This window comes from Prionailurus viverrinus, chromosome B3 (assembly GCF_022837055.1).
Source record: "Prionailurus viverrinus isolate Anna chromosome B3, UM_Priviv_1.0, whole genome shotgun sequence".
NCBI lineage: Eukaryota > Metazoa > Chordata > Mammalia > Carnivora > Felidae > Prionailurus > Prionailurus viverrinus.
In genome coordinates this window covers 127385281-127404055 of record NC_062566.1, presented here as the reverse complement: position 1 = coordinate 127404055, position 18775 = coordinate 127385281, and the positions used below count along the sequence as shown (strand labels likewise).

Sequence of the window (18775 nt, the reverse complement as noted above, 5' to 3'; positions counted from 1 at the left end):
AGTTTCCTCTGATGTATTGTGGGTGTGCAAACTGCTGATTAACTTAATTTTTGAAGTCAGGGTAATAAGTATACATCCTTGTGGAAGTTTCTGTTTCTGTTGAGTCTGCTTATGGTAGGGACAGTCAGCTAATAGTTTAGGATTTAAGATCCAAAAAGCATTTCATGAATCCAAGTTTAAACAAGGCCAATATATTCTAATATTTAAGGAAGTTCGATCCAAAGGATAGGGAAGAGAGGTACAGATGATTGGCAAAAACTTGGGTCAGCTGGGGCCAAGGGGTTACGGATACACAGGAGGGAGGATGTGCAGCCAGCTTGATTAGAGTGGGCTCTATGGTATCAGGACTGGTGAAGACAGGTTCTGTTACCCAAATGTGCTGGTAATAAAAAATCCATAGAACGCACAGAGCAGAGATTATAGTGAAAATCCAAGATAGAAATACTTGCAATTTTACAGGAAATAATGCTAGAGTCTTCATTCTCCCTGGTGCTTTTTTAGAGGCTGCCAAAATATCTTTGCAAATGTGCAGTAATTGAGCACATCCCTTATGGTGTTTTATAATACCCATTTACTTAATTTAATTCACCCAATATTTGTTACTGCAATATTTAATACTGTATCATATGAGTGGTTTGCTAATATGCATCATGAGTATGTGTGGTGATTTTAAGCTATGTTCACAGATTCTTTTCTCCCCTCCCCTTTAGTGTGGGCTAGACTTTAGCAACTCACTCTTGGTGAATAGAATAAAGCAGAAGTGATGGTCAGAAAGATCCTGTGACTTCCTCCTCACTCTCTTTGATCTGAGGGAAGCCAGCTGCCATGCCGTGAGAAATTGTCTACTTGGTGAGTCCCTGAGTGTGCCATCTCGGAAGTGAATCTCAAGCCTTCAGATGCTTACAGTTCCTTCTAACATCTTTACTGCAATCCCATGACAAATCTGGAGCTAGAACCACCCAGCTAATGTGCTCCTGATTCCTGACTTACAGAAGGGAACAGTGAGAAACACTGAATATTTCGTGCTTTAAGCTACTGATTTTCATATAATCTGTTACACAGCAACAGACAGTGGAGGTTTCATTACACGGGCATGATTAAGTAAATCCTTGGCCAACCGGTGATTAACTCAACCTCTAGCCCCTCTCCCCTTCCAGGAGGTGGGGAAGTTGGGCTAAAGGTTCTAATCCTCTAGGTTTGCCCTGGGTATTTCTGGTGATCAGGCCTCATCCTGAAGCTTTCCAGGGGCCATAAGCCACAGGTCATCTCAATTGCAAGAAGAGGATACTCATCACTGTGCAGATTCCAAGGGTTGAACCTCTATCAGGAACCAGGGACTAAGACCAAAAATCATAACCAAAGATGCTTCTATTACCTCTTTCACTCAGGAAATTATGGGGGGTTTTAGGAACCCTGTGTCAGGTACTGGGGGCCAAATATATATTTCTTACTATATCACAATACCCCAGCCACATTAAATAGGACAGAGGTGGGGTAGATAGTTGGTCATACCACTGACCGCGGGACTCAGGGTGGCAGGCAGAGAAAGAAGCATCTGGCCTGGCCCCTGGAGACTAGCAACAACTGGGGAGGAAGGATGTCAGGCCCAGGTGAATGCCCTGAGGTTAAGCTAACCTCTAATTCCAGTCCTGGCCCCTGGAATTACAAATAGAAAACAGAGACAGAAGCCCAGGCTAAGCCAGTAGGGTCAGACGAGTCATTTGTAACAGTTCATGTTTTCATAGGGTCTCTTTTCTGACCAGGGCCCACTCTGAGTACAGTGATAACTTGGTTAAACCTCTCAGTTCCATTCTGTTTTCCACCCCTTCCCTGCCTTTCTTAGATGCCCTGGACCTGCCTGCTTTATTCCTCCTGCAACCCAAACATGATCTCTTGAAAGATTCTGCGGCTAATGCATTTTAACAACTTAAACACGTGGGCTGAATCCCCCGGGGGGGAATTGTGGCAGCAGCTTAAAGAGGTATTATTTTGAAAATTCAGATTAAATATTCTTTCAGAGAATCTTTCCACAAATATTTGTTAACACTTATTAGGTCTATTATGAATAAACATTGCCTGCCATAGCATAACACTACGCTGCTGTAATAGAAATTATAATGAATCATACACCGGACTTCCCCTTTATCAGACTTTAGAGTCTTGTAAAGAAGATACCTGAGAGATTAGATGAAGCGAAGGTTACTTTAAACAGATAAATCGAGGGAAAGGAAAGAAGGAGGGACCATTGAGTTGGATCTTTAAAAATGAGAAGGCTTTACACATTTAGATATGGGAGAAAGGATATTTTCAAACCATAACAGCATGAGGTAAGTCATAGAAAAGAGCACCCGACAGGTGTGTCCTGGGAAGAGCAAGTGATACATTTAACACAGTCTATTAAAAGAGATGGGGAACTATTTTTTCCGATTTCCAGTCTTTTGTGACTTATGTGCACACAGTTGTGAATTCTCAAAACATGCAGTGGTATGTTATTTATGCAATACATTTTCCCTTGGACACCAAAGTATATGTTTAAATTTTCTGAAGACAATTCTAAATTCTCCTTACGACTTTGGTTGTAACTTTACTGATTGGGGATCAACCATACGCTCAATATACAGAACTGGTGTCCTTAAGAGATCTGGACACACAAAGAGACATCATTAACTTGCAAGCACAGAGGAAGGATCATGTGAGGACACAGAGGGATGTGGCCACCTGCAACCCACGGAGAGAAGCCTCAGAAGATACCAGATCTCCCCACAACTTGATCTTGAAGTTCAGAACTGTGAGAAAATAAATTTCTGTTGTTTAAACCACCATTTTGTTGTATGTTGTTATAGCAGCTTTAGCAAAGAATGGATATTCTTCAGCTTTATCTTTAGCCGCAGAGGTAGATATTTACTGAGTGTGCCTAGCCCAGGGCCCAGGACATACTAGATCTGTTCTGTCCAATACAGGAGCCGCTGACCATATGTGGCTATTGTGCACTTGAGAGGTGGCTAATACAAATTGAGACGTGCTGTAATATAAAATGCACTTAAGGTTTTTGAAAACTGAATATGAAGAAAGAACATAAACTATTTTATTGAAATATTTTACATCAATTACATATTTGATAATATACGGATATTTGGGAATAAATAAAATAGATCATTAAAATGGATCTCAGTTGTTTTGTTAATATTTATTTTGAGAGAGAGAGAGAGAGTGTGTGTGTGTGTGTGTGAGGGGGGCAGGGGCAGAGAGAGAGAGAGAGAGAGAGAGAGAGAGACAGAGAATCCCAAGCAGGCTCTGCACTGCCAGCTGGAAGCCAACACAGGCCTGGATCCCACAACTGTGAGATCATGACCCGAGCTGAAACCAAGAGTCAGATGCTTGACTGACTGAGCCACCCAGTGCCCCCAATTTTTTTTTAAATGTGGCTACTAGAAAATTTCAAATTACATATGTGCTTTGCCTTATATTTGTTGGACAGCATAGCACTAAATGTTTTAAAAAATCTTTTGAGTGGTGGGAACCTCTGGCACTGTTATTTTCTTCGTGCTTAGGATTTGGGATCAGGTGGATTCTACAATTCTTCCCCTGGTGGCAGTGCAGAAAATGGTACTGACGATCCAAAGAACAGCCATATCACCAGTGGAAACATCGGAGGACAGCAAAACTTCCTGGAGTTCTCTTATTTGAGCAGATCCACACGGTAACAACGACCAGTGGAAGAACCAGGGGTGGTGAAGTTGAGATGCGCATTTTAAAGCGGGGGAAATGCAGACACAGAGGCTGAGAACTCTTGGATAACTGCCTCTGCTCTTGATTGTAACCTGGAGTGTTAGTCACTGTTCTTTGCTGTGGGCTACAGCACCACCTGTGGCTAACTTGAGCACAAAAAGAAGGACTTAGAAAGCCTTCAGGATGCAACACAGAGTTGCTTGCTGAGGCTGCCCAACCAGGCTTGTGAAAATGGGCCAGAGCCAGAGGACCAGAAAGACCGCTCAGGTCACCGTGCCTGAGCCGTATGTTAGGACGGCACTTTTGATCGTGCTGTTCGGGGCACTCGGGGCTCCTCTGATGAGCCTCTGTGCCGCTGCCTCCACTGGACTCTGACATGGTCTGGGGTGCTTGGCTGTTCATACATCTGTCTAGCTACCCTTACATGATCAAAGTCACAGGCTCAAGGCACTGGCTGAGGGACACTGCAGGGCTCTTGCTGCTGGGGGCAGGAAGAGGGAGGATCTGGCTCCTTCCCTCCTGAAGGAGGGGAATCTGCCTCCCACCAAGACTCGCACACTGGGGAATCAGCCATATGGGGTATGGGCTTGAATGACTGTCGATAACAAAAATAGGAAAAAAAAATTCAGAGTAGTACAAAGACATGAATAATCTTTTCCTCCAGAATTGTCTTAGTTTTGTGGAGAGCAGTCAAGTTAAAAGTTATACTGTACTTAAATCTGTATGCCGTTTATATCATTTATATGATAAACACTTCTGTAGCATGTAGTATATGCTGGTCACTTTAAATGTTTAGTTTTGAGAGAGAGAGAGAGACAGAGGATGAACAAGGAGGGGCAGACAGAGAGGGAGACACAGAATCCGAAGCAGGCTCCAGGCTCTGAGCTGTCAGCACAGAGCCTGAAGTGGGGCTTGAACTCATGAACTGTGAGATCATGCCCTGAGCTGGAGTCGGAGGCTTAACTGACTGAGACACCTTAGGTGCCCCTATGGTGGTCACTTCTAAGTGCTGTATGAATATTAACTCAGCTAGCCTTCATACCAACTAATTACTATCATCATCTCTATTTATAGATGGGTAAACTGAAGTCCAAAGATGGAAAGTAAGTTGGCGAAAATCACACAGCTGGTAGGTGGTATTAGAGATTTGACACTATGCAGGCTGGGACTCCAGGGCTGATTCTAACCACTATGCCACAGTATAGCTCTTTGCTATGGCAGTTTTTATGAGTTATCCTTAAGAAAATGTTTAGTAAGCAATATATAATTTATTCCATTATGTCGATTCTGTCCTATGAACTATTGTTATTGTCTTCACATACAGTCCCGAATTAAGAGAATTCCTATACATTTTTTACACTGATCAGGATGATATTATGAAATGCGATCAAGCAACATATGTCAAAGTGGAAAAAATCAGATAAACAGCAGATGCTACAGGATAGTTCATGAAGAGAATATACTTCATACTCTTTCAAGCCCAGGAGATTCTACATTAAGGGATGTTTCTACTTTCTTTTGTAAATAATCCTTTTTCCTTATCCCCTTATATGATTATTCAGTGATTTTTTTAAACCAAATTTTAATTTTTTTGGTATTGAGATATTAAGTGATACTTAGACCTCCAAGTTCTACAGGAATTTACCCATGCTTTGCATTAGAACTTGTTAAGTTTCACATTTTACATTTAGAGCTTTATCCATTTGTAGTTTATGTGTGATATGAAGCACAGATCTCAAATTTGATCGTTTTCCAAATAGTTATCCAGGCGTCTCCATACATATACACATATATGTTATATACGTTAATATATGTATAATACGTATATGTGTGTATACATATGTATATATATTTTGTGTATGTGTACATATATATATGTATATATATATATATACACACATACATGTATATATATTTTTTAGGTTTATTTGAGAGAGCTTGTGAGCCAGGAGGGGCAGAGAAAGAGGGAGAGAGAATCCCAAGCAGGTTCCATGCTGTCAGCACACAGTCCAACAGGGGGCTCCATCCCGCCAACCATGAGATCATGACCTGAGCCCAAATCAAGGGTCGGATGCTTAACTGACTGAGCCATATGGCCCCTCCATATGTTTTAAAAAGTTCCATCCTTACCCCAGTGATTTGAGGTACCATTTTCACAGTGGTTTTTGTTTTTAAATGTTTATTTACTTTTTAAAGAGAAATAGATGCAAGCAGGGGAGGGGCAGAGACAGAGGGAAACACAGAATCCAAAGCAGGCTCCAGGCTCTGAGCTGTCAGCACAGAGGCCAATGTGGAGCTGGAATCCAGGAACCATGAGATAATGACCTGAGCCGAAGTTAGCCGCTTCACCAACTGAGTCATCTGGGCGCCCCCAGTGATTTTTTTTTTTTTAAGTTCAATTCAACTAATATATTTTGAGTACCTTCTGAGGTATGGACACTGAATTCAGGAAGTACAGAGAGGGAAAAGACTTGGCCTCTGTCCTTCAATATGATGGCTGAATTCAGATTTCTAAAAGTAGAGCCATTTTCCAAGGCGAGACAACAGACTGCTATCAGACTTTATCAATAACCTTTCACTGAAAGGTAAAATCTCTCATCTTTCTCAAGAGACCGTCTGATTTTGATCACATTTGTCACTTTCAAAGAAAGAGATTTTGCTGTGACTCAAGTATAGCTGTGATACTCAAAAACACTGCTCCTTTAGGAGAAAAAGTCTTCACTTTCAAAACTCACTTGAAATTTGAGAACTGAGAACAACACTTCTCCTCTTGTTTATCTCACACCGCAAAAACCACAGGAACAGGGGGAGCTGAACACATGAACGCTTGTCTGAAAAGTGCTATTTCCCTTTATCTTACCTCTTGAGCACATCTGACTGCTGTGTCCTGAAGCCCAAGAATCTCTCTTCCTTGGCTCAGATTTAGTTGCTTTTTTATTAGAAACTTTCTTTTCGAATGGTGTCCTGAATATACATTAGAAATTTGAAACTGGAGATATTTTCTGTGGTAAGGTAAAATTACTTTGGTATATGGACTAATAGGAACTAGTGATATGTCCTAGGGATGAGAACATGTTTTCTGTTAAATATTCTGTGTTCCCTCTTCTACAGATATCACAAAGTATACAAATATTTGTGGTGTGCTCTACCGTGGCTTGCATCCACTGGTTTTCAGATTCTGGCTTAAACTACTGTGTTAGGGGGTGCCTGGGTGGCTAAGTTGGTTGAGCGTCCGACTTTGGCTCAGGTCATGATCTCACGGTTTGTGAGTTCGAGCCCCGCGTTCGGCTCTGTGCTGACAGCTTGGAGCCTGGAGTCTGCTTCTGATTCTGTGTCTCCCTCTCTCTCTGCCCCTCCCCTGCTCACACTCTGTCTCTTTCAATAATAAATAAACGTTAAAAAAAAAAATTAAAAAAAAACTACTGTGTTAGATGGGGTGGATCAGAGTGAGTTCTGGGAAGGTAAATCTATGGAACCTGGGTAGTTATCGTCTTATATCACAGAATGGATAGAGAAGGTACAGTTCAGGCATGTGCTGTATTGGGAAAAGAAGAAATAGAAAAAGAAAAAAGTGGCCCATGTATACAGGACCATATAATTTATCATCCAAGCCAGAATACTTTTTTAAGTTTATCTATTTTGAGAGAGAGGGAGCGAGAGTGAGAGAGGTGGGGGAGGAACAGGGAGGGATAGAGAGAATCCCTAAGAGGCTCTGCACTGTCAGTGCCGGGCTGGATCTCAGGAACAGAGAGATCATGACCTGATGTGAAATCAAGAGTCAAACCCTTGAACCACTGAGCTCCCCCCCCTCCCCCCCTCCCCCCCCTCCCCCCTGGATCTCAGGAACAGAGAGATCATGACCTGATGTGAAATCAAGAGTCAAACCCTTGAACCACTGAGCTCCCCCCTCCCCCCCTCCCCCCCCTCCCCCCTGGATCTCAGGAACAGAGAGATCATGACCTGATGTGAAATCAAGAGTCAAACCCTTGAACCACTGAGCTCCCCCCCTCCCCCTCCTTCCCCCCCCCCCTCCGGGGCGCCCCAAGCCAGATCACCTTGAGGGTGAAAGGGGCATTATTAACATTTGTTAGAACAATAGAAATAAGCTGGGACCGTCCTTAGTAAACCAAAATAGATCTACAGTAATTTAAGAGAAACAGCAAGCATTGCTATCATGCACTGAGAAAGGACGGATGGCAGAATGGCCTGACAACTGCATTTTTGGGATGGCACAGATGGGGGATTTTTCCTCCTAGTATAATTGTGATCATGGAACTTAAGTTTGTAGTTAAGGGGAAAAACAATCTGATTCCAAATAGGACCTTGAAGATGAAGGCTCACATGTCCTATAGTCTTTGGATCTTCTCTTTGCCATTTTGGGGTCTCCAGGGCTTGTGTAGATACCGAAAACCGATTCCATGGGTATGCAAAAGGCAGATTTGGGATCAGAAATGCTTTCTCTGCAGCCACTCAGTCTCTTCAGTTTGCTCAGATACCAAGAAAATCAGAAATCTCACACTGACGCTGCATGTGGCAGAATCCCAGGACAATTCACAACTTCCCTATCGATTTTGGGTTATCTGCCTGGAACCATGTCAACGGGCTACGTAAGATACTTGATGAAGCTAAACGCCAAATATATGTAATGATTACCAGAATGGAGAACCCTGTCAGCTTACGTTAGCCAAGTGTGCAACGCATTCAGCTCGGATTTACTGAGCGCCTATTACCTTGTATTTCGTTTAATCCCATGTCCCCCGGCGGCTGCTCTTGTTTCATCTTACGCAAAACGAAACTCAGGCTCAGAAAGCTAAGTGATTCGACCAAGGAGACAGACACCTGAACTAGGACGTAGTGGGGGCTGCAAGCTGCGTCTTCTCTCTTGTTTTGCCATAGATTGGCATGTGGTGGATGTGCCCCGAGATGTTAAGGAAGGTCCAGTTCTCTCGGCTGGCTTTGGACATCCATCTCCCGTGAGCCAACGTGCCCCAGCAGATGAGGCCGGAAGAGGCGCAGGGAAGTGAGTACACATGAAGGCCACACTCCACAGGGCCTGAGCAGACGACACTCTGGGTCAGCTAGCTCACAGCAATCGTCCCCGACGTGTGGCCCGCACTCAAGATGGCGGTGCCGGCGTCAGCAGTCTCCTGCCCTTCTCCATCATGGCGACGACAGGACCCGCCTCCCGAGGCGCCGGAGTCATGTGACCCACACAATGGCTGAGCGCCTACCCCAGGCTTCCCGGCAACGCCGAGGGAAAGCCATGACGGCCGCCGCGGGTTCGGCGGGCCGCGCCGCGGTGCCCCTGTTGCTGTGCGCGCTGCTGGTGCCCGGCGGCGCGTACGTGCTGGACGACTCCGACGGGCTGGGCCGGGAGTTCGATGGCATCGGCGCGGTCAGCGGCGGCGGGGTGAGCGGCGGGCGATGGGATGCGCCGGCGTCGCCAGGGGGGCGCCCCATAAGCCCCCGCGGCGCAGCCTGGCGTTTCGACGCACTCCCGTCGCGGCCCGGCTGCCGGCGGCCGCCCGTCGGCCAGAGGTCCGGGCGCGTGCGGGGTTGGAACCGGCGCCTGCTCGTTTTAGATGAACCTCTATGTAGAGACAGTTTTAATAGACGAGGATCCGTAGATCCACCGAGTGACAGGTGTCGATAGTGACAAGGCTGGGGCTCGCACCATCACCCTCGTACAAGCCTGGGCTCCCTTTGCGGTGGAGAGGGCATTCCTGAGGGTCGCTCCAGAAATGGCCAAGGATCCGGGGAGCATCTCTCTTTCCAAAAGGATGCTTCAATGCGGGTTGGGGAGTCGGACGCCCTGGACCACTAGTGCAGCGGGCAGTTGGCTAACTTCACAGGGGCCAGTGCACAGTATGTTTGTGTTGGGAGGCAAGACAGGTGCCTCAAGGCCTCTTTAGGAAGGTAAGAGGCCAGTCTGAGACTTGTTTTGTTTATAATGCTAGACTATGCTAGTATCAAATGGTAGTCTAGGATTGTTTACTGTTGGGGGCATTGTTTATTGGCAGTGGTCAAGGCCCAAGGTGGGGTGAGTTGCCCGCTGGAAAAGTCGGTGCCTGTGTGTCTCATTAGTGGCTATTTTTGTGTGCAGGGAGGGGGAAGCATTGGGCCAACAGCCAGGGTGGCTTCCCACCTTTAGGGTGTGTAAGAATCACCTGTTATGGTTGTTAAAATGTACTCCCCATTCTGTAGTTCTGGGTTGGGACCTGAGAATCTGCATTTCAATGAATATACCAGTTGATTCTCATACTAAGTATTGAAAGACTTTTTGCTTTTAAGTAAATTTGACTTTAGAATAGCTTTAGGCTTGCAGAAAAGTTTCTAAAACAGTACAGATTTCTGAAATACGCTGCAGCCATGTTCTGTTATCAGCATCCCACATGGGTAAAGTACATTTGTTACCACCAGTAGTGATAACATGAAAATCCATACTTTCATATTTTATATTTACTTAGTTGTTTCCTAATGCCCGTTTTCTGTTCCAGGATCCCATCCAGAATATCAGCTGTGTTTAATAGTCATGTCTTAATCCTTTCTTGGCTGTGACAACTGGGATGGGTTCATGTTACCTGGGCATTGTGTAAGACTTACGTGAAGGGAGACGGGGCCATTCCAGCTTTGTGTAAAATTGTGTGGGCATAGCTGGTAATTGTCTGAGTTCCCTGGTCCTGCTGACAGGTGGCCTCTTGGCCTGGGAGCTTGCTTTAGTAGCATGATTGTTCTTGGCTCTAAAAATTTCTGTCCCATGCCCTTTGTAACCTTTTTCCTGTCTTTGTTTTATCCCCTTCCACTGTACCCCAAATCACAGCTAGAGCTAATTTTATTTGATAATGTTAAGGCCTAACTCTTGAATGGGTTGTTTGTTGGGTTGAGTCAGACAGAGCTTGTATATTCAGATGCAATTCAGAACTAGCTTGATTGCTTGCTTGCTGAATGGATGTTTTGTACTGATCTCAGCTTCCTGATAATCAGTGTTGTGACTGGACTCGCCCTTATGGCTGTTACTTTGGTTGTAAGATGTCCTCGGCAATAATCATCAGGAAACTTTGAAAAAAAGGGGGGGGGTGCTATTGACAGATCCTGGCAAGCACGTGGCACACCTGGGCCACACAGCAAGATTGTGGGGAGGGACCCCTGTGTGGCTCAGTCAATTGAGCTTCCAACTCTTGGTTTTGGCTCATGAACCATGAGATTGAGCCCCTAGTTGGGCCCTGTGTTGACAGCCTGGAGCCTCTTGGGATTTTCTCTCTGCCCTTCCCTCTCATGTGTGCATGCGTATGCTCTCTCTCTTGCATGCTCTCTCTCAGAAATAAATAAGCTTAAGAAAAAAAAAAGATTGTGGGGAGGGGGAGAGAGAGAGAAAAAACACCTGGGGTCCTGCTTTTATTGCAGCTCACTCATTGGTGAATTTAAAACTTAAGAGGGGGAATTTAAAGTACAGGAAGAGAAAGAACAAGCAGCCTAAATGGTCAGTTACTGAAGTCAACCAAGATCTTTAATGTTTATTTATTATTGAGAGAGAGAGACAGAGACAGTGTGAGTGGGGAAGGGTCAGAGAGAGAGAGAGAGAGAGAGAGAGAGAGAGAGAGAGACAGAATCTGAAGCGGGCTCCAGACTCTGAGCTGTCAGCAAAGAGCCCGACGTGGGACTTGAACTCAGGAGCCATGAGATCATGTCCTGAGCAGAAGTCGGATTCCAACCACCTGAGCTTCAGCCCGAGCCCCTCAACCAAGATCTTTAAAACAAAGAAGGCTGCCCCCACCACGCCCCCACAGCCTGGCTCTTTATCTAGATGTGTGGCCCACAATGTGTTTATTTGAAATTGCCGTCTTTGAGGAGGATGCCCTTAGGCACTTGCATTCCAAAAAAGAAAAAACTGTCAAGGTATACACTACAATCCATCTTGATGCTAAGGCATCGGAGTCAGTGGTAACCCAGGATAGCTGAGATGTTAAAAGTCGGGGGTAGGGCACGATGTAACCCAGAAAGTACACATCTAAGTAGGATTATAGTAGCACTCCTATAATAATTATACAGACAGTAGTCTGAAATCCAGTCTGTAGCCATTGTCCCAAGCTTAATGGGTCCTCCCCTGAAACCAGGTCAGTGATCCTGGGGCTCTAGAAATGCATTCAAAGATTTGAGTAATAATTGTGAAATATTTAAACATCTTTGGCCATCTTATGTAAGTAGGTTTATCAAATAGGCTCTTCCAAATATGCTGCATCCCCGCCCGGGAATCTCAGATTGGGCTATTAAAAGTCCCTTAAGTCTGGGTAGCCAAGCCAAGGACTAGCCTTCAGACTTCACTTATAATACCTATAGATTTGGGCCAATTCCTCTCTTTTCAGGGTGCCTGAAATATCCTGAGGCTTTGGCCTCAGGGTACAATTAAAGGTCAAGAAGTGGCCTTCCTTACCTGGTAAGGCTGACAGGAACATTTAAAGACTTTAAAATAGCCATGTAAAACACCTGATGTGACTTCATTACAGTGTAGTTGACAAGGAACTTTGGTTATTCCTGTGATATAACATTCTAAGATAATAACTAGAATTATAAGTGATAACAGACCAGCATATAGTAAGCCTCTAGGAATTTCATATGATTTCTGGAACACTAACATCAGTCACACATATTCATACAAATTTAACCTAAAGAAGGTTTTCCATTATTTATTTGACAGTGCTTTTCATGTAGTTTAACATAAATAAGCCTAATTAGTTTAACAATCCCTTTTTATAAGGAGAAAGAACAAATCTTTTAAGATTGTTCCAGGATCCCCTGGAAAATCCCAAAGTTAGTTCAAGGTTAAAAAGACTTCATTTAGAATTTGATTCTGGGAAGTTTGTCAGAAATATCAAAAGGTTTTGAAACACTTGATTACAGGGGCACCTAGGTGGCTCAGTTCATGGAGCATCTGACTCTTAATTTCAGCTCAGGTCACAATCTCATGATTTGGTATATTGAGCCCCGCATCAGGCTTTGTGGACAGTGTGGAGCCTGCTTGGGATTCTCCCTCTCCCTCTCTCTCTGCCCCTCCCCACTTTCTCAAAATAAATAAGCATTTGAAAAAAAGTAATATACTTGATTACATAGGATCATAGATTGTGGTGAAATGTTACTTAGTTATCCATTTTATCAACTTTAACCAAAATTACAAAAGACTATAGGCAAATATGAAAGTTACATACTTGTATATAAAAAAAGAAGTTCTTTTAATAGAGAAGACTCATTTTCTTAAGTGATCAAAGGGGTGATAAAGACAAAATGAAGCACAGGAAATTATTTTGATAAAATACAGAATCTTTATTTCCTAGGCAGATTACTTAAAAGGTAAAAACCTTGCATAGTTTTATTAAGAACAGACCAGTAGTCCAAGAAAACAGCACTTTTATTTATTTTTTTAATGTTTATTTAATTTTGAGAGAGACAGTGTGAGCAGGGGAGGGGCAGAAAGAGAGGGAGACACAGAATCTAAAGCAGACTCCAGGTTCTGAGCTGTCAGCACAGAGCCGGACATGGGGCTCGAACTCCTGGACTGTGAGATCATGACCTGAGCTGAAATTGAATGCTTAACAGACTGAGCCACTCAGGTGCCCACAAGAAAACTGTCCTTTTAGTAGATGAAAGAAAATTAAGCTGTAGTTTTCAGAAGTACACTATTCATTAAAACTTATTTTAAAAAATCTTTGTAATTTATTTCATTTTTAGCTAGCTTGCTACACAAGGTAAAATTCTTTCTTCCTCTCTTATTCTCTTTCCTGTGCTTTCTGTATCCATTTAGTTTGTGTATGTTAGGACAAAATTACTTCCATTTGCCTTAACAAAAATGCATCTCCACACTTCATATCTTTTCTTAGCTAAAATACATGCTACTTTCCTTGCCTAGAAATGTTTCCCTTATTTCTTGTACTTTTAGCTACATATATTAGGTAGAATTCTTAATTCTTAGAAACTTTAATTTTTACTGAAAACTAGCAAGTAAGGAATTGTGAACTTTACTACCCAATATACTCTATACTGGCAAATTAATACATTTCATAATTTCTAGAGGCATATACCTTTTTTTTTTAAAGTAGCAGTTTTTCATTATAGCACAGGACCTGTATACTAACAAATCCAAATATCTTTAGCTTCTCTGTTATGAGAAACCAAAAGTAGATAAATCTGTGTTCAATAATAAATGTTTCAATATTTTATATTTGGCAATGATCTATGTAGTTAATGAATTTCCATCATTGAACTTGCAAAACTCTAAGGTTTCAAGATACCAAAAAGATTAGAGTAACTATTTTTAAGTACACATAGCCATAAAACATAATTGTTGAAAAGTAGATGCCTTGGCAATCAAAGCTGGAGTCAGACATTTGCATTATAAAAAGAAAAAGCACACTATTGGGGCTTACACTAGAATGGATAACCTGGTCTATAGTTGATCACAGATCTGACCTGCTTTGCCGGTTGGGGTGGGGTGGGGGGACAAACCTTTTCCCTAACCCAACTTACTCTTCCTGATTTTTATGCTTTTGTTTTCTCATGTTACCACCTTACTCTAAGGTGCTGGCGTGTTTCAGGGTAAACTGGACTAATGGGCCAACGTGTGTGTTCCTTATTACAACCATCCTTCTTTTTACTTTTGGGGTCTAAACCTAAAATAGCCAATATTTCATTAAATGGGGCCCATCTGTCTTAGTATCTTTACTTGTGGCATTAAATCCAGTGTTTAAACTTGCTGAAAAATGGAGACCTTTGGTTATTTTATTAACTCCGTTTAAAATTAGTAAAATGAGAATTGTTTCGTAACTCAGAGTAGGATACTGTCATCCATTCAGTAGTGTCCCTTTGTGTAGTGAGGTGCTCATCTTAGATGCTTAATAAATATTGACCGATGAAAATGGTTGTAACACGATATTTGCACCCCACTTTAGACTTCTGTATGGAGTCCCTGGTACATAGAACAGTTTGTGGCAGTAGTGTTTGGAATGTTCTCATTTAATATTCAGATCTGATAGGGAAGGCAGTATGGGGCAGTAGTTAAGGGCGTGGGTTTAAGGGGTACCTGGGTGGCTCAGTCAGTTAAGTGTCTGACTTTGGCTCAGGTCATGATCTCACTGTTCGTGAGTTTGAGTCCCATGTTGGGCTCTGCCCTGACAGCCCTGAGCCTGCTTTGTATTCTCTCTCTCCCTTTCTCACTGCCCATTCCCTGCTTGCACCCTCTGTGTCTCAAAAATAAATAAATATTTTTAAAAAAAAGTGGGTTTAAGAGCAAATTGTCAGGGGTCTGTTCTGGGACCTGCCATTCACTGTACAGCCATGGGCAGGCTACTTAATCTCTCAGGGTCTCAGTTTCTTTTCTGGGGAGACTGTGATACCTGGTGGGAGCATTGTGAAGATAGATATAAAGTGTTTGGGATGGCATCTGGCATGTGGTTGTTGCGTCAGTATCATCTTGTTTGATCAATTAGAAAGGAGGAAGTTATCTTTACATAAAAAACTTATTTGGGTATAAAATGTCTCAATAAATTGAGAACTTGGCCCGGGTCAGCTATGTGCTAAGACTTCTTCCTGGGCTGCTTGTAAGCAGCTCCAGGGCTTTTTCAGGGTCTGTGGTTGGTAATTTGGTAATTTGTTACTCTTTGATGGTGCATTTCATCATTTGGCTATACTACTCTGAACTGACTATTGCCATTGACCCATCTCTCTTATTCACTTACAACACCTTTGTGTTGAGAATGACACAGGCTTACAATAGCATAATGATGTGGTGTGTTTGTTTAAAGTTGGCGCTCCCTGTGTTAAGGATAGAAGTGCATAGAGGGCAAAATAACCTCCAAACAGGGGTTTTTTAAAATTTTCTTAAATGTTTATTTATTTTTGAGAGAGAAATAGTGTCAATGGGGGAGGGACAGAGAGAGGGAGACACAGAATCTGAAGCAGGCTCCAGGCTCGGAGCTGTCAGCACAGAACCCAGTGCAGGGCTTGAACTCATGGACTGAGAGATCATGACCTGAGCTGAAGTTGCATGCTTCACCTACTGAGCCACTCAGGCGCCCCCCAAAACACACCGTTCTAATGACATGATTCAGGGTGGGAAACATTGTTTACCTCTGATCAAGGATAGGTTATCGTGCATAGATTGTGTTCATTCACTTAAAAAGTACCTACTTTAGTATTTGAGTCTCTGCCATTCTGTAAGAATGGTGAGAACAGTGACTGTATTTTTAAAAACAACTTATATAATGCTGGTCATTTATTGAGAGCTTACTGTGTGCCAGCTGCTGTGCTGTGTCCTTTACATACACCTTGTTTTAGCCTTAGAATAGTTGAAGCAGTTCTAAAGAGTAAAAAATCCCACTTTACAACAGTTTGCCCTTGGTCACATAGCTTCTAAGTGATGCAGTCAGGGTGCAGGCTCCCTCTGACTCAGAGCCTCCCATATTCTGTGGCCTATGCCACTGCAACAAACAGTACCATAAAAGATGCTAAATAAATGTTTGCCGAACAAGAGAATAAATGGGGATATGAGCTTGAGTAAGACATAGTCCCTTACCTCCAGGAACTCAGAGGGGAGACAAAGAAGTATGGCAGTGAGTAGGGGGCTGGGGTTAGGAGAGTTAAGGTAGAGATGTAGACCTGAAGCCAGAGACACACCTACATCAAATCAGTGGGGAGGGGTGGAGAGGGGCATTCCCTGAGGAGGATGAATGGAATTGGCCGAATGAGGGTGTGGAATGCATCCCAGACAGAAGAAAGAGAAGTGGTTTGATCTATCTAGATTGTAGGCATGAGAGTGGTGCTGGGTAAGGTGTCCAGAGTTACGATCCAAATAATTAAAGGATCTGGGTATAAAACTGAGAATTTGAACTTGATCTTGAAAGCTCTTGGTGGAGGGGAGGTCTGGACAGGTTTAAACAGTGTATTTTCGTGGTTAGATTTGCATTTTGGGAAGATTATTCTGGCAAGTAGTGTGGAAGCTAGAATACAGGGAGGCAGACAGGAGGCCCGGAGAACCTTTAGGCTGTTGTAATGATTGAGGACAGCCTGGATGAAGGAAATAGGGTTGAAGTCAGGGGTTGGATTGGAGAGTATTAAGGAGGTCTTGGTGACTGAAGATGGATGGGAAGTTGGTGAAAGGTAGCCCTGAGTTTATGGTTCTTTACTAAGATAACAAATGCAGGAGAAGGAACAGACTAAGGAAAAAGTGCTATGTTTGGTTGGGGATGTGTTGAACTTGAAGTGAATAGAGGGTAGCTCCATGGGTCTGCGTCTCAGTGGCAGGGGCTGGGGAGATTGTGGGTGTGAGGGAGATAGATTAAAAGACCCACTAGAATGTCAGTGGTAACACACATGAGAGTAGGAAAACAGAACATTGAGTATAAAAGTATCTTGCCCTTGGTGTCAGTGGTTTGAACCTAGAGCCTGTCTGGCTTCTAAGCCTAGGGACATCCACTATTTCATATTAAAACTTATTTCTTTTATTCCCCTTATGTATATTGCTCCCCAAAAGATACATTATTGGTCCACTACTGGTTTTGTGAGTTCTTTGTTGAAGCAGTCATCGCCCATGGGTTAGATGTGCTCGTGTTCATCCCTGCATCCTCCACCTCTATCTTTCCATATATTCTGATACCAGTCTTGTGTGAGGTTTCCTTAGTATACCTTGGCCTGGGGATCATTGTGTGATCGTTCTTTTTTTTGTGTGTGTGTGATCATTCTTAATAGGCACGCCACTTACAAATCTCCGGTAAAGATGGGAGAGTATTGGTTCCTTTCAGCATTGCTGCTTAATTTCCTGCAAGGTGTTGAAGGGAAAGGATTACTTGTTATTCATCCTTTCCATGATCCCAGGGCTGTGGGATCAAGACTTGCATTGGGCTCCATGCTGGGGCTGCAGCCTGCTTAAGATTCTCCCTCCCCACCCCCCGACTCTGCCCCTCTGTCCTGCTTGCATGTACTGTCTCATTCTCTTTCTCTCTCTCAAGCAAATAAATAAACAAACAAACAAATAAATAAATGATAGAGAACCTAAGTTTCTAAGTTTCATTTCTTCTAATAATCACTCTCTGAGTTAAGTTCCTCATGACAAATTTGTAATCACGAGGTTCATCATAGAATTAACTTACCTTCCAGCAAACCTGCATCTCAACAGAAGAGAAACATGCCGTGGCTTCGAACCTGTGTTTTAGCTGTTGGACAAACAACAGCCTTATTCGCCTAGTGATGGGCAAAATAAAGGCAGGTAAACAAGTAACCTGGGAAATGACTTTCCTCAGCTCAACTTTGCCCACGAGCTGGCTAAATACGGGCATGCCAGGTGGTGCAGGTTGGCACTATGAAAACCTATTCATGATTGGATTTGTTTTATTCACACTTTTGAATTTTTTTTTTTTTTTTTTAGGCAACCTCCCGACTTCTAGTAAATTACCCGGAGCCCTATCGTTCTCAAATATTGGATTATCTCTTTAAGGTAATGAAAAAATAATTATTTAATGGCACCTGTGATATGTTTGAAGCTATGGTGAATTTCAGCGGTAGAATTGGTCACCTTCACATTTCTAGCTTTTAAAAAAAATGGAAAATTACTTTTGGATTAAGTGGCTGTTGATTTGAAGTTGGCCTTCTCATCTGTCAAACCAAAGGCAGTAATTAGTCACTGTCATGTTTTGCCCTTCATGCGGTGAATCACAATGTTAACACTCCTCCTTCTTTCCCCAGCCAAACTTCGGTGCCTCTTTGCATATTCTAAAAGTGGAGATAGGTGGTGATGGGCAGACTACAGGTAGGAGATTTGGGGAATGGGTTTATTTTCCTTCAGCACTTTAATCTCTACCTAACCTTAGGGACTGTGAATCAGAATGTAAACGATATCAACATTTTTGATGTTGATCATTGCTTAGTAGATTCTTATTGTTCCTCTTTTACTCTACTTAAAAAAAATATTATATCAAAATACTTTTCCCATAAAATGGCATTTGGACTTTAGATGGCTTATTTAGTTGAATTAATTGGTAGTAAACAAAACCACAGTTTTGTT

At 42.9% G+C, this 18775-nt stretch overlaps 2 protein-coding genes across 19 annotated transcripts in view; one reads left to right on the top strand and one right to left on the bottom strand.

The window, feature by feature from the left end:
• Positions 1–9047, bottom strand: part of GPR65 (G protein-coupled receptor 65) — a 159090-nt gene extending 150043 nt beyond the window's left edge. For 7 of the 15 annotated variants that reach the window (XM_047862441.1, XM_047862439.1, XM_047862436.1 and 4 more), the window contains exon 1: positions 8460–9040. In XM_047862441.1, the coding sequence (XP_047718397.1) occupies positions 8460–8508 (49 nt within the window). In that variant the 5' untranslated portion in view covers positions 8509–9040. Of the gene's footprint in view, positions 1–8459 lie in introns of all 15 variants that reach the window. The other 8 variants (XR_007152927.1, XR_007152931.1, XR_007152934.1 and 5 more) reach the window with 4 other exon arrangements.
• The window catches only part of GALC (galactosylceramidase), a 60968-nt gene continuing 51126 nt past the window's right edge, over positions 8934–18775 (top strand). The window contains exons 1-3 of one of the 4 annotated variants that reach the window (XM_047862427.1): positions 8934–9139; positions 18140–18208; positions 18457–18520. In XM_047862427.1, coding sequence (XP_047718383.1) covers positions 8945–9139; positions 18140–18208; positions 18457–18520 — 328 coding nt within the window. In that variant the 5' untranslated portion in view covers positions 8934–8944. Of the gene's footprint in view, positions 9140–9234; positions 9646–17940; positions 17981–18139; positions 18209–18456; positions 18521–18775 lie in introns of those variants that run through there. The other 3 variants (XM_047862429.1, XM_047862431.1, XM_047862428.1) reach the window with 3 other exon arrangements.